This window comes from Clinocottus analis, unplaced genomic scaffold (genome assembly GCF_023055335.1).
Source record: "Clinocottus analis isolate CAN_PGR_092001 unplaced genomic scaffold, fCliAna1.0.p SCAF_5, whole genome shotgun sequence".
NCBI classification, from domain to species: domain Eukaryota; kingdom Metazoa; phylum Chordata; class Actinopteri; order Perciformes; family Cottidae; genus Clinocottus; species Clinocottus analis.
Genome location: NW_027176207.1, coordinates 13,039,091 through 13,066,804, shown reverse-complemented (window position 1 = coordinate 13,066,804; position 27,714 = coordinate 13,039,091). Strand labels below are relative to the sequence as shown.

At 37.7% G+C, this 27,714-nt stretch overlaps 1 protein-coding gene across 7 annotated transcripts in view; it reads left to right on the top strand.

Moving 5' to 3' along the window:
- Nucleotides 1-26,266, top strand: part of LOC137802695 (neurexin-2-like) — a 107,218-nt gene extending 80,952 nt beyond the window's left edge. For 5 of the 7 annotated variants that reach the window (XM_068600754.1, XM_068600753.1, XM_068600751.1 and 2 more), the window contains 6 exons: nt 7,623-7,804; nt 15,127-15,298; nt 18,046-18,135; nt 19,879-20,207; nt 21,369-21,453; nt 23,535-26,266. In XM_068600754.1, coding sequence (XP_068456855.1) covers nt 7,623-7,804; nt 15,127-15,298; nt 18,046-18,135; nt 19,879-20,207; nt 21,369-21,453; nt 23,535-24,337 — 1,661 coding nt within the window. In that variant the 3' untranslated portion in view covers nt 24,338-26,266. The remainder of the gene's footprint in view (nt 1-7,622; nt 7,805-15,126; nt 15,299-18,045; nt 18,136-19,878; nt 20,208-21,368; nt 21,454-23,534) is intronic. The other 2 variants (XM_068600757.1, XM_068600756.1) reach the window with 1 other exon arrangement.
- Nucleotides 26,267-27,714: the final 1,448 nt, after the last annotated feature.

The following is a 27,714-nucleotide window of genomic DNA, read 5'->3' as shown; positions in this document are numbered from 1 at the left end:
TCTGAGTACAGAAGAGAGTCAAGAGTAGAATGTATAAATGGCTCGTAAACAGAACAGCAGAAGTGCTCCATCAACAATGACTCTACCTGCTGCAAAACTATTTTTAAGGTACCACATAGAAATTGTTAAGACATAATTTAGGTCTCTGGATTGTGCAGTATGATCGCTTGTATTTAGGGCATTGAGGTTTTCAAGAAAATAATCTCTTGTTATAATTTTGTTTCGTCAGGAACAAAAAACAGCATCATCCTCATTCCTTTGTTTCAAGGATATAAGCAATATAGAGTTGTCTATCACTGCACAATATTACATCTGATTTGTTATTTAGTGCTTTGTTACTTATTCTCGTGAAAGTCCATTTTTTAAAGATTATCTGGCAACACCCGTGGTTACAAAAGATAAGGATACATGTGATTTAACACGACAGCAAACACTCTTTGAGCAGATACTTTTTCAGAAGTATTAAAGAATAACAGGTGTTTCATCAACATACTCACATTGTTTTGTTTTCTAGATGCATTTTTGATTGATAATTGCAGATAATTGGTTGCTTCACAAGAAGAAAACACCCTGTGTTTTGCTAGTTGAAGGCTTTCATTCAAAACAGCAGTTGTAGGAAATGTTAAATTTGCATAAGCAGTCATTTAAAAAGAATTCACCATCTTAGCAGTGTACTCCTATAACAGACAAACATCAGGGTTTACTTTGTTGTTGTTTTTTTCAAATATCAAAATCAACCCTGTCTTTCTGATTTTATGCATTCATCTTCCTTTTCAAAACCTGGTGCCTGCATTACCCACAATGCAACTCGGTTACCAACACTTTGGTCAGGTATTGAGCCAGTGTGTGGTTCTAGTAGCAGCTAACGTAGCCAATGCAGGCTACACATGTACTCTTACTTATATGTCGAAAACCCTATTTTTTCCTTTTCAAATGTGTTGTCTTCAGCCCCATCTGACATTTTATTTATCAAATGTATCACTGCTCTCTAAAGAGCCACAAAGGTCATTATATAACTTGTTTTACAGTGTGGTAGTACTTCCCAAGACCTCTAAACAGACTTTGAAGTGCAAAATAGATCCCATTTAATACAGCTCTAATTTAGCAATAAGGGTGTAGTGAATGTTTAGGCTATCAATAAGAAAAAATGTCGCTGGATTACATGCTGCAATTATAATCACTCAATAAAATACAACCCTTAATATCAAAAATGGGGTTTAATTTTATAAAAAATCTTTAAATGTATAGTGTTTGGCATTTCGTAAGATCTAGTTGCAGATATGGAATTAAAGATCCATAACTATTTGTGTTTAATCCCCTGAAACTGAGAAATTGTGTTTTTGTTCGCTCAGAATGAGCAGATATATATTTGCACATCGAAAAGGTTCCTTTTCACAAGTCCGTCAACACCAGGTTTCTACAGTAGCTCAGATGATTTTAGTTTTTACGTTCCCTGAAGGCCACTGTGGTGCTCAGTTCTCCGACACGGTCGTGAAACTGTGGTAATGTGAGCCGCAAAGTGCAGAACTGTGGCGACGCCAGCTGGCGTCTGACTTACGTCGCCCCGTCTCTCTTGTGAAGACGCTGAGGGCCGAGACGTTAAAGCTTTAACTGTCATATGCGGCCAGTGCAGAACGGCGGTTTAACTAGCCACCGGGTAACAGCAACTCACGCAGAGTAACATGCAGTAACATGCACGCACTTGGATTACAAGACACGCATATGTTTTTACATTACAAGTAGATGTTTGCTGCTTCTGCTCTGAAGCCCATATGTTGTAAGTTACAGATGGGGAAATGGGAAAAGACCAACAGATTTTTGCAAAGACAACTGACTCAACCTTATAAATATTCAAGTTATAATTGGATAAGAAAATTAGACATGAATCTGAGAAGCTGCAGTGAGATGTGGGTGCATTTATGGTAAATTTCTTTGTCACTTTTGCAAAAGGAAAAGCATTAATGCAGTATTTCAGAGTTAAATTTCACCATGACCCAAATCATTTGAAGGTTGAGTGGGAGAAAACCTTAACATTATTATTGAAGAAGCGGGTTGTTTGATGCGCTCTGAGCTGCAGACGTTCAATTTGAGAACTGACAGTCCGGATACTTGAATATCTTGCTGATCGGAGCAGAGCCAGTCAGGCATAATGCAGTAGTCTGCGTCTGTGCTAATTTGGGATTCACAAGTTTTTCAGGCAGGCTTTTAATTGATCAAATTCAATTTATTTTATTGATTTGAGTCGTAAACTCTGTGTTTGCTTTACTAAATATGTGATGACACTTCCCAACTTGAAGACTTTATGTCCTCTCTGTCAGGTGTTAGACTGCACCATTTATTTTCATCATTTAACTGAGCTGTATTTAATAGACCATGGAAGGAGTGTGCCTCAGCAGCCATAAGTCAGACGGCAAATTCACATCTAAACATCTCTCCATAACTCTCCATTTCCGCAAAAGTGAGTTCATGTTCTTAATCAATCAGTTTAGTTTTTTTCAGTAATGTGCCTTTGCTGAACTGTCTTTGTCTAATGCCTCCACAGAAGACATATACAGACAACACTTTTGTCATTTTGCCCTACGAAGGCTATGTTGCAGAAATGTCCATAAAAAGAAATGCTAGTAACTGAAGTAGTAATACAACTCTGATATGAGTTTAAAAAATATTACTTCAGTAAAAGTACAAAAGTATTAGTATCAACATATACTTAACCAAAAGTAAAAGTTATTATAATGTGGAGTATTATACATTATCTTATTGTATTAGAATGATTTATCAGTTGATGTGTCCATCACTTTTATGTTGCAGCTGGTACAGGTGAAGTTCAATTGAATTGCTTTATATACTGCTGGGTATTTAAATCCATAAGAATATATCAGATGTGTGTGGTTAATTGTATTTTGTTTTAATAATTTGAATCTGCAAGGTACCACAAATTATTAAATAAATGTAGGAGCAAAAATCTTGAGTGTAAAAATGTGGCAAATTGCATTAAAATGCAAAAAAATAGAGCTTGTTTACTCCCAACCAAAACAACAGAGCAAATCCCACATATCAAATCATCTTTAACCCCTGCATATCAGTAATTCATTGTTTATTCCACTGCTCTATGTTATGATGTTTCAACTGATATCAGTTGCCATGTGTGTGAGTCATGATTATTGTTTAGCCTCTCAAAGTCATGATCAGTATCATTATAAGAGCTAATACTCTCTTCCCACTGATGCCAAAGGCATTGTCCAATTCTCTAGGATAAGAAGCTCAAGGGGCGTGTTCAGGCTTTTCACATCTCTCAGTGTCTCAGTGTACTTTGCAAGTCCTATTAGCATGTTGCCTCGTCTCCTGCGTATTCAGCTGGCTAAGTGCACAAATAGAAAGGACAGGATGTTTGAGTGGGTAGTATGCATCTTGGCACAAACAAAGAATCTATACTGTTACATTTGTTGTGTAGAGCTCTTTTACGACACGACATCCAATCATGGATGCTTTATAGTAATCTCTGAGCTGCATTTACACCGTCACAATAACTGTAAAAAGCAGATTTAGTATATGGCATATGAGTCTATTGACTTAACAAAATGGCTTTATTATGCTAACAATATGTGTTTTGCCTTGAGTTTTCTATTGCACCACCTATATAATAAGCAGGAATGATATGGGCACAACGAGAAGAACAACAGTATAATTAATTATTAGGATTCCAAACTAATGATGATGTGATTTACAGCACACATGAAGTTGAGAAACTCCAAAGGAGCCCTATTATGCGAGCACAGAGGCATTGTTTGGCCATGAGAGACGAGCAGAGCGCTCCCGTGAGATAGTCGGCAGAAAGAGAGTGGAGCGGCTTCAAGGGAGAGAAGTGTGATGTTTATTGTACAATCTTAACAAGACTGATTTACTGCCTGCTTTATTTGATGCAGGTCTGCCACAGAGAGAAGAGACGAGATAGCAGGAGTCAGAAAAGGGAGGCAGAAAGTAATGAAATGCTTTAACATCATGACTAATGCAGGAGTTACTGCTTTCTATAGACAGACGCTTCCTGCAGGTGCATTAGTATTCCATAATTCATGAAGCCGATTACAAGGGTGCGTGTTTCCTCCTATTCACCCTTTGACTTTGTCTTTGCTCATGTTCCCACAGCACTGCACAAAACACTACAGTTGCCATGTTCATTAGCTGTTTGTCACAGGGTATTTCCTTGGCAAGGGAAAACTGTTTTCTTTATATTGGAGTAAATCATTTTCTGAGTTACCGACAGTGTTACAATAAAGAATGCACACAATTTTTAGTTTCTCATGTAAAAAACACATGTGGCCTATATTTACATTTTTGCCGCGTTATATCACAGTTACTGTAATGTCCACCTTGTAAAGTTGTAGAGATGTAGAGACAGATACTCCGATGTATCTGACTTGGTACTTACAATATGGAAGTCCCTGAAAATCAATCGAAAATTAACCCCTAATGTTAGCCAAAGATCATCAAAGTAATAGTGAGAATGTTATATCGTGAATGCACAGTATTTTAATCCTGTACTGATACAACGGTCTTGATGACGTTTACAAGTTCCCATCTCCACTCTTCCTCTCATGTGATGTTAACGTGGTATCACATGTAATATCACAGCAAATGAATCGTTTGCACATGAGATGTCATCCATTTCACACAAGACATATCTGAACATTTTGTCTAATTTGTTCACATGTAAATTGGCTGAAAACGTTGAGCACAATTTCACATGCTCTAAATTCATGTGTGCTGTTCTTTGTAAGCTGCTTGTCAATTATCCCATTTTTCTAATAGTTCCATTTCTACACACCACATTGCCCAATGTGATGTGTGTAATGATCTATCAACACTGGGTTTGAGGCAACGGAAATTGGGTACAAAAGGTGCACAAGATTTGAGTCTCCTGAGAATTCCTTTTTAAATTGATGTTCAAGGCTCTATTGCAGAAAAATTTAAAAAAGAGACCTGATGTGAAATTGGGTCTTAGAAAAATGTGATTGACCACATCATTACTGCCTTTTTGTTTTCTCTCAGAATAACAAGCAAAGCTAGACATATTGAAGGGCTCTATGCTATAATTGAATGCAATATTATAGTCTGTGTGAAAGTCACATTTTTGTGGACGTTGAGAGTTTGTTTTGCAGCTCCAACATACATTATCAGCTCAGGTCATAGGGCAATTATATTATATTGTTCATGGGTTCACAGATTTGTATAAAAAGCTAAGCTGTCTGTACTCTTATCAAACAGAAAGAACATTATTTAATTGAGCAAAAATGAGGGCAGAGTAAGAGGCCAGATGCAGATAACATTCACTGAAAAGAAACCAATAAAACCACTTATTGAGACTCCTTGATGTAACTAATGCCACCGACTCACATTTGACTTTAAATCCCAGACATGAATTAAGATTAAGTGAGTAAGAAATAATTGTGTTTGAAACAAATGCTGCCCCTTTTTAATTCAAGTCTTTGCACTAAGTGTTCAATGTTAAGAAGGCATCCAGTCAGCAGTTAGATCCTGTCATTATCAGAGCAGACGAGTACTCACACACTTTACAATTGAGGCAACAATTTTGTCTCAAGTGTTTTTCTGTGCTTCACTCAAGAGATTCAGGTGTTAAAAAAAGAAAAAAAAGTTTTAAAACAATGCTTTGGTTACAAGTCATAGAACAGCCCCAAAATAGCATATACTTGAAGCGTACTAGTCAAGGTACTTGTTGTTTCTTCTGGAACATAATGACTATGCATCCATTGGGGCGTATGGTTTTCATGTGGCAGTTTGTCTTTCCATTTGAAGCTTAACACTTGCAGTCCGAACTACTCGAAAATAACTTTGACACTGAGAAAGCCAACCTGGCATCGACTGTATAAAACGGATTACAGCTTTGATTGTTCTGCTCTCACTCAAATGAAAGAATTTTGCTTGCTCATATTTAACGAGCAATCTGAGTTGACACCTCACATCGTAAAAAGGTGTCTGATTTACAAGATGAACAGTGAATGGATTTGGCATGGATGGATTTTCTCAGGGATCACTGCAATTACAGCAGTAAATTGTAAATGAAGGATTAACACCAACCTGCTTCATTTGTCTCAACAAAACAAACCTGATCAGAATCTAATCTTTAAAAGTTTTTGTTATGCTGCGGACTGGCAAGAACTTATTTAAGAGCCCACTTGAGTCCAACTGTTATCGATCTCATCTTGATGTCTGATCACTCTATGATTTCCCACGGTGCGGTTGTAAAATGTCCCTGGACTTGATCAATCACTCATCGATGTATTGAACAAGAAGGGAAAAAAGCAAAAGGTCTGATTTAAGCTGCACAATACAATCAAATTTAGGTCAGCCAAAAACTACAGTCGAGATCATTTTATTGAGTGCATAAATGTATCAGACAGGACTCCAGCACTGTGTAATGTTGTCTATAAAGCATGGGTGCAGAGAAAGTAAAAATACATTTTTCTGTGATAAAATAACTGAACACAAAAGTCAAACTTGGACGTCTGTGACACAAATTGGTGACGGCAAAAAGCTCAAGACTAAAGCAAATAATATCTGTGTCAGCAATAATAGTGATTCTTCTGATCGAACCAAGGTTGTAGATAAATAGATTTTTTTCTTTCACTACTGTCTCCAAACATTAGAAAGGCAACCAGGCAATCAAGGGATGCATGATGGAAAATCAATGTTTTAATATAATTTACAACTTTGCACTGATTTGACTGGTTTCACAGGATGCGGACGTAAAGACATTTAAAGATCCTCAGTGCTCTCAAGCAACTGGACTTGATAAAATGCAGACAAGATTTAAAACCTACATACTGTATATATTGATTCATTGATTCATTAAAAGCAGATTTCACATCAATCATTCATTATTACTTTTTAGATTTGAGATTAAATTAGACAATTAAATCTCACAATATGATGCATCCACATGGATGTTGCACGATGCATCTGTATCAGCAACAACAACGAATAAACAGACATGTAAACAAGTGTTGTGTCCTCAATGCATCATGTTTGATAGGGACAAAGTAAAACAGATAAAAAAGAATGATTACAATTTCAATAATTACAGTAAATAATACATTGAAGTACATATTTATAATACATGATGTGCTTATTGACCTGACAATAAGGTATTGGACAGTGGACACCCCACATCTGCAAAAGTGTAGATAAGATCTATATGCACCATCCTGAATTATGTGCTATGTTGAGTATTTGAAAAGTATTTCTGGATTTCCACAGTGTTGGACCCAGCCTCAGTATTTGCAGTGAGAGCAATGATGAATCATCATAAAAGTGTTGTCATGTGTTTACATCTGTGAATGCAAAGCTTCATCATACTTTGTAAATTAGAATACTTAACTCTGATTTAGGAGTAAAGCGAAGCTCCTAAATACATTTTCCCTCCTTCCTTCCTGGTTTCTCTTTGCCAACTGCGTTATTTTGAAAAATGAATGAGTGTCTTTGCCGTCAGGAGGGGTTAGACTCACTGTGGTGGAGGAGGAATCGAAACATCATATCGTACTGGGGATGATACTTTGACAACAATTAATACACAACAAATAACTCTTAGTTTCTCTTTTTTTCTTCAGCTGGTACCACGTACATCTTTGGAAAAGGTGGCGCTCTCATCACATTCACATGGGCCCCTAATGAACGACCGAGCACCCGAGCTGACCGGCTAGCCGTGGGCTTCAGCTCTCAGCAGAAGGACGCCATCTTGGTGCGAGTGGAGAGCACCCATGGGCTCGGAGACTATCTTCAGCTGCACATAGTAAGTACTGAAAGTAGAGTTTGGGCCTAAATGTCAAAACACTCAAACTCGCACTTTAAATCATGCTGCTGTGAACTAACTATTAAAGGAGATACATAATCAAATATGTTATTCATATGTTTTAAAGCAATTCTATTCCTCTCTTTCTGGTTTCCAGTCCAGAAATCTGAAAAGAATGTTGGATGATAAACATAAAGAGATATGTTTTGTTTATATTTTAGCTTCTTTCAGATTGATCAATAAGGCAATTATGCATAACAGCATCCTGCATCCACACACGCTAAATCATTTTTTAAGGATTTGAGAGGAAACATAATTATCTGTACAACAAGACACAAATAACCCTTAATTGCACTTGTGGTAATTCCAATTGTGCTATTTAATATATTACTTTGTGAATATTGACCCGAAGAAGCATTATATTTATGGTTATGAAAGCATTTTCAAAAAGAAAAAAACAACACAAAATTCTTAGATCTCCAGAAAAGCAGGACAATGTGAAGTGAGCAGCGAACCGGAGCAGTGGAAACTAGTCCACTATGTCTGCAAACACAAGATAACAAACATGTAGATCACTTCCTACCATTGTCCACAAAATGCCTGCGCAACATTAACGAGAAATAGTTTCCAGAGTTTGGAAGTGCTGATGGGGACTAACATTGGAACTTGCACATTATCCAAAAAAGAAAATTCTTTATTTCAGTTTAGATGTTTAGAAAACTCTGTAGCAGTATGGACTAGACCAACTGAATAGTCATACACACCTTTTAAGTAGCAAGCCCATAGTAGTTGTAGGCACAAAAAGCTCTAATCTTGATTTAATAAAATTACAAATAAATAAATATAAATAAACCTCTGATGGTCTGTTTTTAAATTAAAGTTTTGTTTTTCTCTTGAATGTGCCATTGTTCTAACTTGGCACAGCATTTGTCTCAGCTAGTATGATTCTGATGGCATCCAATAATCAATGAAAATGACATACCCAAACTAAAAAGGGTTTATCTCTGCAACAACTAGGGCTATTTAAATATTTGTTCTTATAATAAAAGGGTACACTTGTGAGATGATTTTTTTCAGATGTGTAAACATCAGTCTATATGTTACTAATCAAGAGTAAATGAAGATTAAAAAGTAAAAGGTTTCAGGTCCGCCTATAAAAAAAGCACTTTTAGAATGATTATTTCTTTGAAATGATGCAGCTGTAAGTCGAACTCTGACCCAAATCATAGCACAATATGTGAACATTCTCTCTGCAAAGGTTGACTTTGATAAAGTGAAGCAGAACAAAGTTAGAGAGGGTTTAGAGCAGAGAAATTTCAGGCGAGGACATTTTTTCATGTACCAAACCATATATTTGTTTTTTATATTCACTTTTTTGGGAGAAAGGGTTTTAATATAGAAGCAAAAACAAAAATATGGGACACAATAGAGCATGAGTCAGTAGACCAAGAGATGTTTTTCTGGTGTTATACATGTGTCTTTCAGCAGAGCCAATTGACTCCTCAGCAGCTGCCAGCAACTGTGTCATTTCCAGAGGGAAATCAGTCTTTTTAGCATGTAGCCACAGGACAGATGTGCCAAGATGACGACCAGAGGGGGGATCTGTCAAATGTCTGCGGCGTGTGGTGTAATAATTAAAATCCCACCTGTTGTCAAAGCACAGTTACTTTTGTAACTACCTAAAGAAAAAAAGCTTCATAAAATCACAGATGTAGATTACTTCTTATCTAAAAAAAAAAAAAGAAAATGAAAAACATCCGCAGTGCTTTGTTTTAGTGTGATTCTTCTTGTAGATTTCAATTCTTTAGGTCATTATCTTTACAAAGAAGGGTCCTACAACTGTAGGTTGTTGTTTAGATCTTGAAGCACGCATCTGGAAAAACTTTGGGGCGACTCGTTGTGGCCTTTTTGAGAATTCTTGTTCATTTTATGCTCCATGTTATGCAAGGGATTTCTTTTTAAATCTACATATATTTCACAAATAAATTCTGAAAAAAATGATAAAATAACACAAGTATTCAAACTCATTTGGCATTCATACTACTAAGATCTCTACTAGTAGGGCTTCTTTAATATGGACACTAATATCCCCCCCAAAAATGAAAATCAGAAGCTGAGACATAGTTTGCGACAAATTTAAACCCGGTTTGAAAGTTGTTTTGCACTTATCAGTTACCAGACATCCGTGGTACAAATATCATCCCCTGGATGTTTTTCAAACTGTCCCATTTAAATTGAATTTCCAGTATTACAAGTGTGAAACTGACCTTGCCAGCCGTGGACTGTTGCTAGTAAATGCAAAGACCGCTCCCTGCATGCAAAGCCAGCTGAAAAGATTTTTTTTTTCAGAATCTGCCAAGTCCTTGCACCCTGACCAATTGCTTACTTTGACACCTTATTACTACTCAGCTGGGGGGAATCGAAAGAGTTCAGAGGGTGTTGAGGTTGCCTCTGTTGGTTTCTCTAACTAAGCTTCATAAAATAGCATCGTCCTGTTTTGTAGAGACCTAAGGTGTCATTTCTTTATGTATATTGTGTAAAAAAAAAGTGCTTTTTATTTGATAGTGATAGCTTGAGTAGAAACACGAAAGGCCCATGCTGGAAGTGAACCTGGGCCGCAGCGGTAAAGACTCAGCCTTGATACGTGTTGCTCATTGAAGTAGAAGTTGACTGTAGCCTGTGAAGACAGAAAGATGCAGTAGGCTACACTGGTGAAAATGAAGTTGAAAATATGATGTGCATGTGCTTCAGGGATTTGGAGCTGAAAAGGCTTGGGAAAAAAATGTACTTATGACATTTATGGGCTATCGAGCCTTCCATTCAAAACTACAATATGAGGGGAAAAAAATCACAGAGGAAAGTCTTTAAACAGGGTAAATCATGTTATAAATGAGTAAAAACTATTCTTTACCAAATTACATTTGAGTCATAATAAATGTGGGTGCCTTGTCATGAAAAAAGCTCTTTCATTTAGTAGATGCTCTATTTATTCATCAGCGCTATCAAGTTAAAACGTCAAATTTGTCTACCTACGAGGGAAAAAAGACTTTTACTGCTGCAAGTCACATCTGTTTAATTAGAGTTTATAGTTCTTCATTGAAACAGCTAAAAGAATAAACATCATTTATTTGTAAAGAAGATTGCTGGATTAAAATGCTCATATGGTTAATTGAAACTATGAATTGTTGGATGGTTCATACACAAGCTTCAAAGAGCAACTACTATGTACAAAATAAACCAACGATAAAGAGTCACTAAAAGCTAAAACAAAAACAGAGGGTTAATTGCGCAAAATGGACCGCATTGATTATAGTAGGTTGATTTAGTTGCTTTTTGGGGGAATTTTAATTTTGTTTTATTGGAGAGTGAGAGGACGCCATGCAGGAAATGGCCCTGGGCTGTACTTGAACCCCGGCTGCTGCGGTAAGGACTCAGCCTTAATGGTACACGCGCTCCCCGATGTGCTACTGGGTGTATTTTAGGAGAGTCCTTTCAAAGGCAGACCTCAACCTGCCTTCTGTACGTATTCCTCAGGCATATGGATTCCTCATTTCAAATTAATGATAGATAAGTTAAGTACAAGACTGCGTGCTGTGGTTATTATTAGTATAAAAGAATATTCCTTTTATGATTGCAATCAAAGTTTTTCCCACAGCTGAAATACATTTTACATTAATAAATAGATATTTTCAGATAGAACTCCTTTCAGAGAAAATATGTGCCTTTGATGATTTTGGGAATGTGAGACGGTTCAAAGGAATTAGAAAACAGCTCACATTATAGTGCATGGAGCAGTTTGAATTTGTTTTAATTATTTATCCCAATCTGTAATTTCCATTCAGTAATCTGCTTTAGAAAAAAAGAATAGTAGCTTGTTTCTTGATGAGGTTTTTAAAAAAGCACTCAACAATAGTGTTTTATTCACAAGGTTCCTTTTATGTTATGCTGAGTATGATAAGATACGATAAGTTGTTCAAAAGGGAAATTTATCTTAGGCTCCAAGCCGCTGCATAAAAAATACATGGACCCGTAGAACATAGATCATACAAACATGCATGCATAAACATGCTTAAATATACATGATGACAATAGTTACGAATAATAAAACAAGATGTGATAGACAGATAATAAATGAAGAGGTACTTTATTATATAACAAGAGGAATTTCTAACACTATCAATGAAACTTCCCACCTGCTTTCTTCTGAAGAAAATGCTCCACTAAAGAGTCAACTATCCAATAATAATAATAACAATAATAATAATAATAATAATAATAATGATAGTACATGTATTCAATGCAGAAAAAGATAGTTGGCTGGTAACACACTTAGACACTCAGACCAATATGCTTCTTAAAATAATCTTGAACTATCTGCTCTATGCTCTGTTTAAAAATGCATCAGGTGGCAGTGTCCATCATCAAAATGTAATCCTTATGATAATTCATCCTTTTAATAATGAGTCTTTTCTCCTCAATATGAAAGAGGAGGCTGGAGCTATGATGAGAATTGAGATCCCTTACTGAAACAGAATATTGTCCAAGGAAATGCTTTCTCCATCAGAGCTGATGTTAAAGCAACTATGATTGCGTGGCTTTTCATAAGGATATGCCTGACTAGCTTTAAGCCCAAACACATGGGCATTGAGAAAAAAAAGTGACTTGGAAAGGCCAAGCTTTTGTTTACTGACGCTGGGCTGCAGCAGTGTTGCTTTGCCAGCTGTCAAAAGGTGCTTTGGGGCTTTTGTAATCATGCAGGAAGACCGAGTAAGCAGAATCCAAGCAACTCTTTTGTTGAAGAGTGTTCTGGCCCTGGAGACGTAAATTGTTGTCCAGAGGACATGGGCTGAATTTGACCTGAAACCGCACTACCGTGTTTCCTAATGAATAGTCATCAGTTTGCTTTTTGGGAAGAGTGATTACAGCATAAACAAATTAATGGGCAGAGAATACGTAAGCAACGGATGCCAGATAGTTTTTTCACAGACAATTAAAGGAATATAAATATTATGTACACTATATAAAAAAAACATCATGGTTTCTCAACAAATTATAAGACAGTTGTACTGACTTTAATTAACTCCCTGTTTCATAGTGAGTAACTGTGAGTGGGTAGACATTTGTCATGAAGGGGTTTCAACTTATTTTTGACTTGTGTAAAATAATTATCCAGTTGTACTTGATGTGGCATAACTTTGTCACACATTGCCTCCTCCTGGATTCATAACTACGTTCAAGTGATTGCAGAATACAGAAAGACAATCCAAAGAGCCATCGACCTGTTCCTGAACGTCAATCTGAATGTTGTGTTTGAAGATAAAGCTCTGTTTTATGGAATGCGTTGAAAGTTGATTTCTCAAGCTTAAAATTATATTTTTAATGGCCCCTTAAAGGTCTATGAGGACAGTTCACACTTCTGTCCTTAGCACCAACTGTGCCAGAATAATTATTTCAAATTCAAAAGGTTTCTAGAAGTATTTAACATATGATTAGGGGTAAGAGCAAAGCTATGAGACAGGTCTTATGTCCCACAGTAGCACCCATTATTACGACAAGAGAAGAAGTATTTTTATCGACATGTTTTAATTTCTGGTCTTTTAGTCCATAAAATAATATTAAAAGTAGGAGAGAACGCAAAAGATCCCAGTAGTTCTACTGGCACCCTCACATACTCATAGCATGTTTGAATTGATTTGAAGTGTGTTAATTGACTCAAACCTGTCCTTCAAATTACATGTCTCCAGATTTTCACTCATATGATCAACGGTTTAACAAGCTGGTCACAGGCAAAGTACGCTGAAACTACTCGAATCACTAAATAAACTAGTACTCAAAACACAAGATAAAAATCATTGCACTTCCATTGCTGACCATTTAAGAAAAAATAATTATCAGATTTTATGTTAGGATGTCCTAATAAAGAATGAAACTTGTGCTTGGAATACAAAGTTGTCCATGACTTTGCTGCACCGCCACTATAGTCAACAGAAGAATCTTTAACCGTGTCCCATGGGGTCTACAAGGAACACTGCCATGGTCAGCCTGGTAATTGTCTCCTTTCTTTTAGCTGATATATATAGCTAAAAGAGAGAAGACAATTATATATATATATATATATATATATATATATATATATATTATATATATATCTTTTACCATGTGTATTAATTAGTTTGCCCTGTCCCTTTCACTCTAAAATACACTTAAATATGTGCTGTGGAAGTCAGTTCTGACTGAAAAACTAGGGAATCTAAATGTAACTGGGAGATATTTATGTCTCGGCGAGTAAATATTGTGTACATCGTGTGCCATGCAGGACCAGTAGTGTGCAGGATTTCATTTCAATAAAAACACCATACCAGCCAATTTTACTGTTCGCTTCCTCTGGCCTCTCTGGCTGAAGGTGTGAAATAGTGTGACCAGCTGCCGAAGGAGAGGTTTAAAAAAAAAACCTGCTGGCTCTTGGCCCTTGATACTACACAGCTGAATGAATGAGGGTAGCTAAACAGCCTGAAGGTCACTTATTATTAGCATTGTCTAACAGTAATGCGATTTTAGCTATGTGCACAATTTGCTATTCTGCATTTGAGATACTGTACAGGTACTCCATGACCACAATGAATTACATTGCGACTTGGTTTGTCAACCTTTACCGTTACACCTCACCTTCAGGCTGACAGTATGTGGTCTGTGTCATACTGTATTGATGAGCCTCTTCCTACTTATGTTTTCATCACAGTTACAAAGGTTATTGCTGTCCAATAGTTTATAGTCAGCAGACTTAAAGTGCAACGTTGTGCTCTACTGTGTACTCCTGCAGATCTATTTGCTGTTTCTCACAATGTCTCCACACATTAGCCCTTTGACCTTGTGTTGTATTTATAGAGGCCGTAAGGCAACGAATATACAAAAGCCGGAAGGGGCCCAGAGACCCCACACAGTTTGTTCCCAATGTTTCTTATTAGTGTTCCCAAAGGGTGGTTTGAGAAGCATCTTTGATCTTTGATGGAGGTTGGCAGGAGCAGGGGGAGGCTGACAGAGAGTTGGTCGACGAAAAGGGAAGCAGAAGGATTCTGTCAAGAGCGATCCACATCAGGAAACCTGAGTCGCCTGCTGAGGGAGAATGATGCCGAACCCTAAAGAAAGAGCTAAACATACTGTCTGTGTCACAAGGGATGGGCTTTTGCCGTTGAAACAAGGTTTCTGGCTCGACAACCTTGGAGGAGACGGACACGTTATAGTCTGCACAGTTTCAGTTAATGTGATGTGAAATATTTGTTAAATATGTCACCGTCATTCTTTTGTTGTTTTTTTACCTGCAGGATGAAGGAAAAATTGGTGTCATCTTCAATGTGGGGACAGATGACATCACCATCGATGAGCCTGCTGTCATGGTAAATGACGGCAAGTACCACGTAGTGCGCTTCACACGCAGCGGTGGCAATGCCACGCTCCAGGTGGACAACCATCCAGTCATTGAGCGTTATCCTCCAGGTAATGGACTGATAGGACAAACTATGTGACACATAGAGAGACGCATGGAGCATTTTTATTAGTGAGAGGGGATTGCATGTCTGCCTGTGAAACATAAATCCTCAAATGAGCATTTGTGAAAGCCACTGTTTGGCGATATATATATATATATATATATATATATATATATATATATATATATATATATATATATATATATATATATATATATATATAAATTGACATTTGTCTTTAGCTACCTCGTATAGTATATCTAGCAATGAAGAAATTGTGTCAGCCACTGTCCTTTTTTGCAGCCAGTTGGTAAGAAAATTATCTTAATTTACAGTCAATTTAACATCATTTAGCAACATCTTTCCCTTCAATTGCATTACCATGAGTATATTAAGGGTATGCTCACAGTATGTGGCCCAAGTGGCATCTATATACAACAGCTATAATACTTGTGGTTCAAGTACCATATAAGTCTAAAATAGTTTACATCTTTGTTGTTAATCCTCCAACCACTGGTCCAAGTCTCAAGAGACAGTTTTATATATGAATATGTTGCTATCATTTCAGCTGATAAATTAATGTTGACATGAACAATTTTGTAGTGAAAGTGCAGTAGTGAAAATTTCCATTCATCTGTCCACTGGTGAACACAAACAAGTTGATCATTCTATATGTCAGAATAAAACCTGATAGATTTGGCTGCATTTATACGGTATCCTTAAAGGGGCTCGGCTTTATAATGACCAAGTCATATTGGTGTTATATATTTCAGTGTTATGTTTGGTGTAACTGGCAGATGCTGTTAATTAAAATATCACGCATAGACATAAATATATTCCTCAAAAGGAGGCTAAAAGTGTGTCGTTGGTATATATTGCAGGTGTCATCATGTCCTACGCAACATATGAACCTATTTATTTTATATTTGGAAATGATATCGATGCCTTTTATTCTGGCCTACAGCTGTTGGAAAATTAAAATAAACTCTTAGCGTGGCACAGAATATGCATATTATGTTGACTAGATCCACAGAGGCTCAAAGGCAAACATACAAGCAGACGATGCGTCCTGCACACAAACATTTCCACTGTCCAAAAAGTTAAAAGCTCACCCACCATTGTGCACTCATACCTAATATCCACATAAACCAAGAAAAAAAAATGCGTACACATTATGTTTTCGTGACCGGCTGTGCTTTAACCTCCTCTGAACCAATCAACCAATTAACCTTATTTGCAACAGGTGCACCAGCTGGCATAGCGGGAGGAAACCAAGTCCCCTCTCTGCCTCCAGCTGGTGCTCAAAGCACAGACACACTTGTCACAGTTGTACATAAATCGAAAAGTGTGTCATGGTGCTGGCCATGTGTGTATTCTATTGACTTATGTCAAGCTCCCACTGAGCAATCAGTGGTTTATTGAACATTCCTAATGATAAATGACTGATGAGCATATCAGCAATCACGAACAGAGGTACAATATGCTGGAAAGGGGAGTGCCGCATTGGTGACAAAAGTAAATAATGTAAGGAAAAACCACAGGGACACTGCTTTCAGCTCTCTAAAGGCTCAATACATGCTTGCACTTTAATTGCCATGCACTATCATGTACTGTGCCTGTTTTTACATGTGATTACATGAAATCAGAAGCAATTATATATTCCTTTTATTTCAGGCTCATGGGTCCATATAGTAAAAAAAAAACACAAATACAACAACAATATATAACATAGAATACAATATGAGGACACTGGTATAAGAATTGCAGTTAAATTTGAGCAAGAGTCAGATAGTTGATGATTGACAGAACCTCTTCAGTGCTAGATCAGTACAAGGTTGAATGAAAAAAAAATCATGAAACTCATATTAACTTGGCAATTCATACTGTTAAATTGTATATCAAATTGTATATTTCCTGTCGTAGTTTTCATTGAAATAATTACTCATCTGTGTTTGCATGTGTTAAATAGAGGTCCAAAGTCTTGTCTCATTTGAGAGCAGCTTCTGTCCTATTAGCCTGGATTCAACAATGTCGTTTTGCATTTAAAAAATTGTAAGCTCTTTCCAAATACTAACATGAGGTATTGGGGTTAAAGCAAGATGTGTATCCACTACTGGACTAAGAGTCTGGAAATCTTGTTAGACGACTATCTTTTTAAGAATTCAACTTCAGCTTCCTTGAGTTTTTGATTTAGACATGCTGTCAATATGTCATTAAAAATACATTTTATATCATGCAGTATATTCCAAAATATATTGTGGAACAGAAGTGGGGAAAGACTTTGGTCTTCTATAATGACTCCCGTCAAAGGCTTATGTGTTTCTGCTGTAATTGTATCACTGTCTAAATGCAATAACTGTTTCCTGTCTTAATGTGTTCTTATGTTTATTTGAATTAACCTTTTTTTTGACAGTACATAAAATAAGTTTATATTTGACTGTAACTGATATTTACTTAAGATAATGCTTTTCTTAAAAATTAGCTAAATAACTCGGGTAACTAGTGTAGCGCATTATAAATAGCCTAAACATTTCTCTAATTAGTATTAACTCTGTTACTCATAATAACTAGATAACACTAAGTGAAGCACAAGTTTCTTTTAACTCACAGCTGGGTTAAATTGATAACTTGTTATATAACTATAACATAATATAGCTAGTAGTTATAACTACTAGTCATTATAATGTTTCTAACCATGTGATCTTTCAGCTTGCAGACTTTAACCTTTAATCTGTCTCTCCAAATTCTTTGAAGGACACTTTGATAATGAGCGACTGGCTATTGCCAGACAAAGAATCCCATACAGACTTGGTCGGGTAGTTGACGAATGGCTACTCGATAAAGGTAAAAATTAATTGATTAATTAATTAATCTTTGAAATAACTACGAAATAACCTTTCCCCTTGAGGAGGTGCAGTGCCAGAAGACAAGGTTGACAAGGATCAAGTTACCCAGTTGTATACATCCGTTTCAATTTGACTTTTTATTGGCTATGAGTTCTGATGAACACAACATAGCTTTCAGTAAAAAAATAAGTGTCAAAGCGAAGGGGTATTCTTTGTCATCCTTACACCTTGTGGAAAAGCTGCACCTTAACAAAGAATTTAAACCGATAACTAAAAACACATAACCCTTGTCTAACCCTTTATCGTCCCTCTTAACCGATGTGTGTAATTACATCCTGTGTGTAATTATTCTGCATAAAAATCATGTAAATGCTGTGCAACATGTACATGAACACCAATCAAACTAACATGTGATATCAGATGAGTCGCATTATTCCTAAACTGAGTATTTTAAAACACAACTCCTCGATATGATCAGACCAAATCTAATGTATTCCCCTTTGTTGCTCCCTGCCACCTTGTATTTCCTTATCTACGTCGTACTACAACGACCACGTCAGCATGCCAAGTTCTTTTTTTTTGCTGCAACAAAACAGCCCTGACAGGCTGTTAAAGTAGATCACTGTTTGCAGCCAATAACTTTGCTAATAAGTATTCTCCAGAGATCGGCCCATTACTGCAGTCCTCCACCTCTGATGTAACACTGCTTATCAGTGAGGCTGCTGACAATGATGCTGTTAGAGATATCATTGCCACTTTCAGGAGGTGAACAATTGGACAAGGGGGCACCCAATGGCTGATGAAGTCAGTGGAGGCAGGGATGTTTAGTTATTGTCATTAAGCTCCACAGTCTGAAGTATAGTAAGACAGCCATTTTGATTATTTTCCCATCTCTTCAAAAAGCAGCCATACATTTTGCATCTCTGCACCATCTGTTCTGGAGTTAAGAGATTAATAATTATCCTGGAAAAACATCTGCTCTTTTTTCTCAACTGGTGAATGAAGAAACCTGCCCTAGTCGGTCTCTGTTTTTTCTAAAATGAATGTATTTACTTAAGTACTGGTACCAGGAAACGGCTTGCTAAGCCCCCTCCCTACTAGCTTAGTTAAACCCAAGCTGCCATGAGAACAAGGTGATAAAGAGAAGCGTCTTTCTTGCTATCTTGTCTGTCTTAAGAAAACCAAAAGCAGTCAGAAGCAGTTCCCAACATAGCATATCTGAATAAATGTAGTCATCCCACGGTCTGATTCATTCTTCTCTTCTGACAACTGGACAGTCTGAACCTTCTCGTATGTCAAAGGTTGCAATGCCTTCTTTAGAGTTATTCAAAAGCTGAATTAACAGTGACTCAACAATTTTACATTACAAATGTATATTTCAGTCATTTTCCAGCACACCCACTGACAGTTTGCGAACTAGAGTCATACTTCTAAATGACTGTCCTATCAAAACACTTAAATAGACACCTAAATATTTAATCCTCCTCTGATGGTTGTAACCTGCATGTGTAAAGTTTAAATCCATAAACCTACTGCTAACTAACCTTCCCCTTTTAAAGTTAAAATCTAACTAAGTTTTAAGTAAGTTACTAAGTATCTACGAAGTAAACCCACCTGATGTTCTTGCGGAAGCTCTCCTGTATAACTTCTGTATGTCTGCTCCACCGTTCTTTCCCTTTTTCCACCTCTTTCTTCCTCTTTTTCTACCTCCTTCTTTCTCTATGACTCTGTCTGGTTTTAGGGAGACAGTTGACCATCTTTAACAGCCAGGCAGCCATTAAAATTGGTGGTCATGATAAGGGTCGGCCCTTCCAGGGTCAGATTTCAGGGCTCTACTACAACGGTCTCCAGGTGCTCAAACTGGCAGCAGAAAATGATCCGAGCGTACAGGTGGAAGGGAACCTGCGTCTTGTTGGGGACTCGCTCTCGGTGTTGACCACCGACACTACCTCCGCCACACCGCTCGCAGTGTCAGATATGTCGACTACAATCATGGAAACCACCACCACCATGGCTACCACCACCACCCGGAGGCAAAGATCGCCCAGCTTGAGGGAGAGTATCTCGAAGGTCAGAGAGAGTATAAATGAATATTTGAAGAGAACTGGATGCTAATGTATTGACAGTTTGGGGTTAATTGGGGTTAATTGGTTGATGTCACCTCTTTTCAAGCAGGTAAAAGTGATTTTCATATGTTTCAATCGTGGAAGGTCATTAACACACGATAGCAACAAATTCAATAGGTTTGGAGAGTGTCAATCAGTTATTACCTAACCAGATATGTATAGGGTCATCACTGGAAACCCAAAAGGTTCTGATGCAATGACAACATTCATATCTGTAATTCAAACTCCCTTAATTTCAAATGCGTTGCACAAATGTAAAATGTCACATAAATCCATGAAATAATTGTGTGCATATAATCTTACAAAAGGTGTAAGTCTTACATATCTGATCTTGCATGATGTGTTATTTATTTCAAAGTTTGCTATAATAATAATCATGCTTCAATATATTTTCGAACTAGCACAGCTATATGCAGATAAGGCTTTTTATTGAACACATTTGAATTTTCCTGTATCCAGACCGGGGAACACTACCAACCACCATTTCAAATGACTTGCTTTAATCCCAATTCTGCAAACCTGCCAAATTGGAAGGATTTCAGCAGTTGTATTTGGAGTCCTGAGGTTTCAAAGACAAATCTCCTTGCCTCTCCTATAACAAAAATCCAGATGGCATTTTTCATTACATTATCTCTTGTCCAGTTCGTGAAGCAGATATTTCCCGCTATGCTCAGGTAATATCAGTCCACTCTGCACCCTAAAATGTAATTTAGACATATTTACTGATTTAGCACAAACAAATTTGTTATTGCAAAATTAATATATATATTACATTTTTCAAAGGCCAAACTGTATGAATTAAATGAAAACATGCACAACATTTAGTCTACTGAGAATATCCCTTCCATCAGCAGTACTTTGTTTGTAAACAAATAAAGTCAGCCACAGGGGTGAAGGATGAAGAGCAGCTGCATATGAGCACATTTTGGATTTGTAGTCTTATTCGTGTTGCTCCAAGCAAAAACACGAAAGTGGTAGAGTGCTGCATATTGCAGTTTTTTCTCAAATGGAACCGTCAGCCAGCAGAAAAAATAATCTAGATGATGGAAATATGTTGACTGTGTATTTGTTAAAAACAAACACAATTTTTTCATTTTCCTTTCAGCCGCAGAACTCGGATGATATTTTGGTAGCATCAGCCGAGTGTCCAAGTGATGATGAGGACCTTGAAGAGTGTGAACCGGGAACAGGTGGGTCAGACATGGCAAAAAAAAAAAAGAGTTGGGAATACGTCTTTAATCCACCCAGATTGTAGACAAAACACATTGACTTCAAGCAGTCATAGTTATTTTCACATTTTCAATTCTCCCTCTTCTGTTTCACGTATGCCGTCATTTATTTAGCTGTTTTATCAAACAGCTGTCATCATTTTGATCCGTGGAACATAATCAACTCAACCAGGCTACTGACTAGAGAGTAGATATCTGCGAGGTGTGTCTGCAAAATACACATCTGTAACGTTTGAGCAAATACGATCCACTATTGCCCCCCATCTAGACCGCAAGTGTATCAGATGCATTTCTTGACTCTGCACGTCTCACACAACCGACACGCTCTCATTTTAATCTGCACCGGCTCCTTGCAGCTAAACTGCCGTTCCCTCTGTCACGCTTCACGGTGACTGTTTCAAGCTTCTGTTAAACTTTCAGCATACGGTCGCACAGACATGAGCTGATGCTGAAAACGTTTAGATCTTTTCTACTGCGTGCTTGTTTCTTCTTTCGACAAACCGATATTCTCCCAAACTGTAGGGCGCAATGTATTCAAAAAACTTCTCTACTTCATGGTTCCAGCGTGGTTTCTGCCCATTCGCATCTGCATTGTGAGAGAATGTCAGATGTGCTCAGACAGGCGTACACCCACCGCACGTGATCCGACTAGCCGTGCGAACCCTCACCACTCTCGCAGAGGAGTCGAGCATAAATCAAATTTAAGAGCACATCCGCAGAATTCTGCCAGGTAAAGAGTAGTGAGGAGCAGTCAATCAATGTCAGTATGAAAGAGTAAATAACATATGTTGTCAATAAAATATGTTTTCAAAAAGTGTGAATCATTGCAACTACAAGAGAGGTCCTTGAGCATACAGTCATGAAGGAGAACAACAAATATGAAGATGATGGGTACCGCAGTATGCAAGATTATCCGTGGACAGACACACAGATATGCACACGCATGCTCATGCACACACATGATTAAATACATGGTCTCCTTGCTGTGATAACTAGTATCAGTTAAGCCTGTATATCACCTTTTAAGGCATGTTTGTAAGTCACCAAATTGGATGGAAGAAAGTGTGCTGCAGTCATTAGGAGTGGAACACAGCAGACCGTATCAGGCGTGTGACAGGAACAAGCTGTGGAACTTAGGAAGGAGTCTGCCTTATTATGGGTGCCTCAATTATTAATATGACCTTATCAGAATTGTTTGTTGCTGACTGGCCCTGCAAAGTGTGACTCAAATAATGATGCAAGAGAACTAAGTGGGCATAAAAAATAAAAAGAACTCGCCACAACCAGAAGACATTATTACCTCAGAGTCAGATCAAAGTCAAATGTCAAAGTACTGTGTATACAGGGGAAAAAATAAAAAAAGTAATACATACATATATATATATATATATATATATATATATATATATATATATATATATATATATATATATATATATATATATATACCTCAAATCTACCTTAAAATAGATAAACAGGACACACTGTTTTTTTTTCAATGAGCCACAATATTACACATCTGATTCCTGCATAAAATAACCTGTGTGTGATTTCTCTTGTCACCCTTTAACCCCTGCCTACAGATGTGCATACAACAGCATGGAATATTAATTTACTGTTCTTTTGCTTGTTATTTGCTCTGTTTACAATATGCTCTTCATTCAGCTGCCGCCTTTCATGGGTCGCCTTGTATGTTTGTGTCTACATGTGAGCTCTTTAATGTTCTTGCTCTATTGTATTATTTTGACATAATATTAGACATCTCAATCTGCACACCCACACATTGACTCCATATAAGAACTGAGAACTACGTTGTTCAAGAATGGTGATTTTTCATGAGCCAAATGTTGTAAATAATCTTGGTTATAGAAGTCAGCATAATATGTGTGATCACTATGAATAATATCACTGATCAGCCCGCTAATATTTGTTTAATTCCTCAGTAATATTCTACCTGATAATTAGATTAACTTTTATGCCAAAATGAAAATGTTATTGCTGTTCTAATGTAGGATCCCCTACCTTTTCTGTTTCCTTTCTAGGAGGTGAATTAGTGTTGCCTATTATAACAGTGGATTCCCTTGAGCCCCCATCCATCGCCACCCGTTACCCTGTCATCCTTCCTCCCCCAACCCTCCTTTCCCCACTTGAAACCACCAAAGAGTCCTTGATACTCCCTCCTCACCCTTCCTGCCCCCCGGACCAGGAGGACTGTGGTGACCCTGTGGAGGTCTCGGCCTTTGGCTCTGGGGAAATGACGGAATCAGATGACGAAGACTTTTACAATAATAAATCCCCAATGGTCACTGATAGGACAGTCCTTCCTCCACCTCCCACCGCTGGTGAGGGTGGAGCCCAGAAACCCCGCCCCCTACCTCCTTATGTTCCCACCACCAACCCTGACCAGCTCCACATCCCCGCAGGCAAAATGAACACCCGTGACCAGGTGCTTCTGCCCCCTGCTCCTCCATCCTCCCGAAACACACCAGGACTAACATACCCCCCCAATTTTCCCCATGTGCCCACAGCCAACCCCACAGCCTCTGATGAAAAGAGCCAACCCGGTGCCGTGGAGGTGATCAGGGAGTCCAGTAGCACCACAGGGATGGTGGTTGGTATTGTGGCTGCTGCTGCTCTCTGCATTCTTATCCTCCTCTATGCCATGTACAAGTACCGCAACCGGGACGAGGGCTCCTACCAGACAGACCAGGGCCACAATTTTGCCAACAATTCCACTGTGGAGGGCAACGGAGCAGTGGTCAAAGACAAAAGCACAGCAACGGCCTCTGTGGCTAAGGCAATCACAAAGGGCAAAAAGAACAAAGACAAAGAATATTACGTCTGAGAAGGGAGAACGAGAAAAGTGTGGCCTGAGACAAGAAGAAGAGAGAGGATGTTTTTGTTTCGCTCCCTGATTTTGTTGGGTCAACCATCAGAGGAATTTCACAGGCCACAAAAAAACAACTGCACAAAGCAATGCTTGCTTTCAACAATTGCATTTTTCTCAAAAGTCAAGGTTGCCCAGCTCCTATTAGTGAAAGATTCCTCATATATGACACATGATCTGACTAATTATCTGGGTCACAATGTGCACTCAGTCTGCATTCACCAATTCTTTGTTAGTGGATCATTTTTTATGTCTTCAACGAGCTTGACACTTCGGCTTTGTATATAGCATGGTACAGTGAAGGAAGTGCTGAGAACATCCGGACAGATTTGCCTAAATGTTTTCTTTGTACTTCTTTGTAATGCTTGATCTCAAGTCTCAATGTCCCCATTATGATATATGAAGCAGAACAGGCCAGTTATTGAATTTGAGAGCACCCCAGTAAGTCTGACTATACTCAAAATAAAAGCCCTTATATTTGGATAAAACATCATCTCTGCAGCCTCCATGTTAGGTTATGTAGTTTTAAAACTCCCCAGTCACTCTTCCTCTGTCCACCAGAGATGGTATTTTGTTGCTAGTGCAGTATCATAAATGAAGCATGATATCTAGCTCTCCAGGACAAAAAGACAGAAATATTGAATCACTCAATACACTCCAGGCAGTGAACATTATATATGATGGATCAGAAACATTATTTATGTGAGATATCACAGTCAGTTTTCCCTGCCAGTATTCTAGGGATAATTGTGAACAAGTCAGTCTACACCAGTGAAGTTATTTCTCTGTAAACATTGCTTGTAAATGTACATATAGAGGTTAGCAGATTGAAAAAGCATTGTGTACGCTGGGAAACAGGTGTGAAGAAAACGAACGGGCGAGATGCTCCCCTCCCCCTAACACGATAGCGCAACAACATCAAATTTGCTGCTGCCCGAACTTCACAGGATTTTGGGGGGAACCTCATTTCGAGGTTTATCTTCATGGAGCAACCCGCCTCACCAGAGGCTGGATCACTCTGGATCTCCTCTTTTCTCAAAACTGTGATGGGATAATTCAAAAAGCACACAGAAAATGTAAACATATCTTTGAAATATAGATATTCCTTGTAAAGCAGCCAAACATGTATTGTTTTTTTCTATCAGTTACTAAAAGACTATTCTATGAGATGAATAATTGAAGGTTTGTGAATCGTATTGATATTTCTCTGATATTTGATGTATCTTGTTACCACTCCTCTTGACACGTTACATTTTAGATTGCCTTTTACTTAAATTCAGACAAAAGCACACTTTCCTCGGATAGCCGCAAATACCTTTTGTTTTTGCATTATTTACGGTTCTGATTATGCAGAGAAAACACAAGGATGGAAAAAACAATTGTTTTTTTTTGTTGCATTGTGCATTTTTTTATGTGCTGAATCTGTTACTCAATGGATCTGATAATATAAAGCCATTTTCTCTGTTGAGTTATGTCTACATTTACTTATTCATGCTCTGTGATTTCCTGTTATATTTTATGAAAGTGCCATTTAACATGAGCTGCTCAGCGTTCAGAAAATATTCCATTCCTCACTCATTGCTATTGTATAGTGTTCATGTGAAATGGATCTTAATATATGTACAGAACGTGGATAAAGATGAAAATACACTTGATTATATACTTTGTACACACCTGTGTTGTGTGTGGCTTTTTTTAGATTCACAAAGAAAATGCACTTTATTTGCCCTTCATCATGGAACACAGACAAAAATGAAATGAAAGGACGAGGGAATTCAGAGTGAACTGACATGAATCAGGATTTCAGGTACAGTTGTGGTATCAATGAGGGTATACAGCCACCATTTTCAAAAATGAATGTGATGTACTTATCTGTCGTGATTAAGCTTCGGGAGTTGTGAATCTATTAGGATAAAATAAACACAATGAATTATAAATGAAGCAATTTTATAGGGGTCACACTTTGCTAACAAGACAAGTTAGCATGTTTAACATGAGGAAAATTCCTTTTTCATTACATTGCAGCTCATGATGTGTTTTAAAAATGTGTCTTACGCTTCAGTTTCATCATCTACTCTCTCTCACTATCTCTCTCATCCTCATTCGGGCGCTGCAGTTCTGGTGTGTTAGTGACGCCTGGAAGTCCAGTATTTATTAGAAAATGAAACTTTTAATGGCTGCATCTTACACCTAGCGTTGTCTAGATCAGGTCTCCATTTTAGGAAGATTTGTGGTTGAGGCTGATTTGAACACATGAAGCTTGAAATACCCGAAATATTAAGCCATTTGAATCCCAGTTAGGCCCACTGATTCACAGCATAGTGTGATAAATTCAGGCTATGGCCTTTTTTTAAAGTGACATAATTTGAATACATTTTCAACGGGGGTGTGAATAGTTGTAAACAGATGTGTGTTTCTGCCAAACAAAGACAAAACACACTATCACATTAAAGTATGGGTGGTGACGGAGCCAGTGTTGTGGGAGCTTGACCTATATTAGGGGACTAAAAAGTCAGCATTTATCGGCCTCTTTTGCATTGATTTAGTCCATTCTTTCTTTTCCATCGGTCTCTGTAGTTTTAATTTTATATTTAGAGCAAGTCTAGATACTGTAACTAAATTGAACATCATTAGTCACAGAGTGACATACCATATCAAAAATGATGTTTGTATAACTTCAGTCTGTGGCACATGAAAGTGTTTTTTATAATTGCTTTTTGTGCCCAGTAAATATTACACTATAATATGCATATGCATTATTTACAGCATGAATGGTGTTATAAGCACAGCACATAAATCAAGGCAAAAAAGAATTATCAAAAAGTATTACTGTAATTTAATTCGCTTGTCCTTTGGATTGCTTAGTATCCCTATACTGATTATTTCCAGTAAAAATAAAATCAGCATTCTGCGTAACATCCTCAACCATCTCTTGGATAAAAACAATAATCAGTATGCTTGTCAGCAGTAACATGTTTTGTGTTGTTTGACTACCCCCTGCTGAGAAATCAAGGAACTGTAAGATGGAGAAAAGAAGGTTAATTCGGAGGTCCACATCACTAAACACAACAGTGACTTGATGTATGGGCTCTAGTTGCCCTCACTAAAGCAACCATCATTTATTCTGAGAGAGCAGATGAGGTTTATCACTAAAGACAAGAATAAAAGGGATTGTATTTCAAGCCAGCAGGGTCAGCTGTCACATTAGCCTTTTTTTGTACAGAGACTGATGGGGAACAATCCTGTGGGCTAAGTGAGGTGTGGTGTCAGTGCAGGTCTAGTCTGATCTGTGCTGACATTGGGTATCAAGGAGTGTGGTTGCAGGACACGATAAG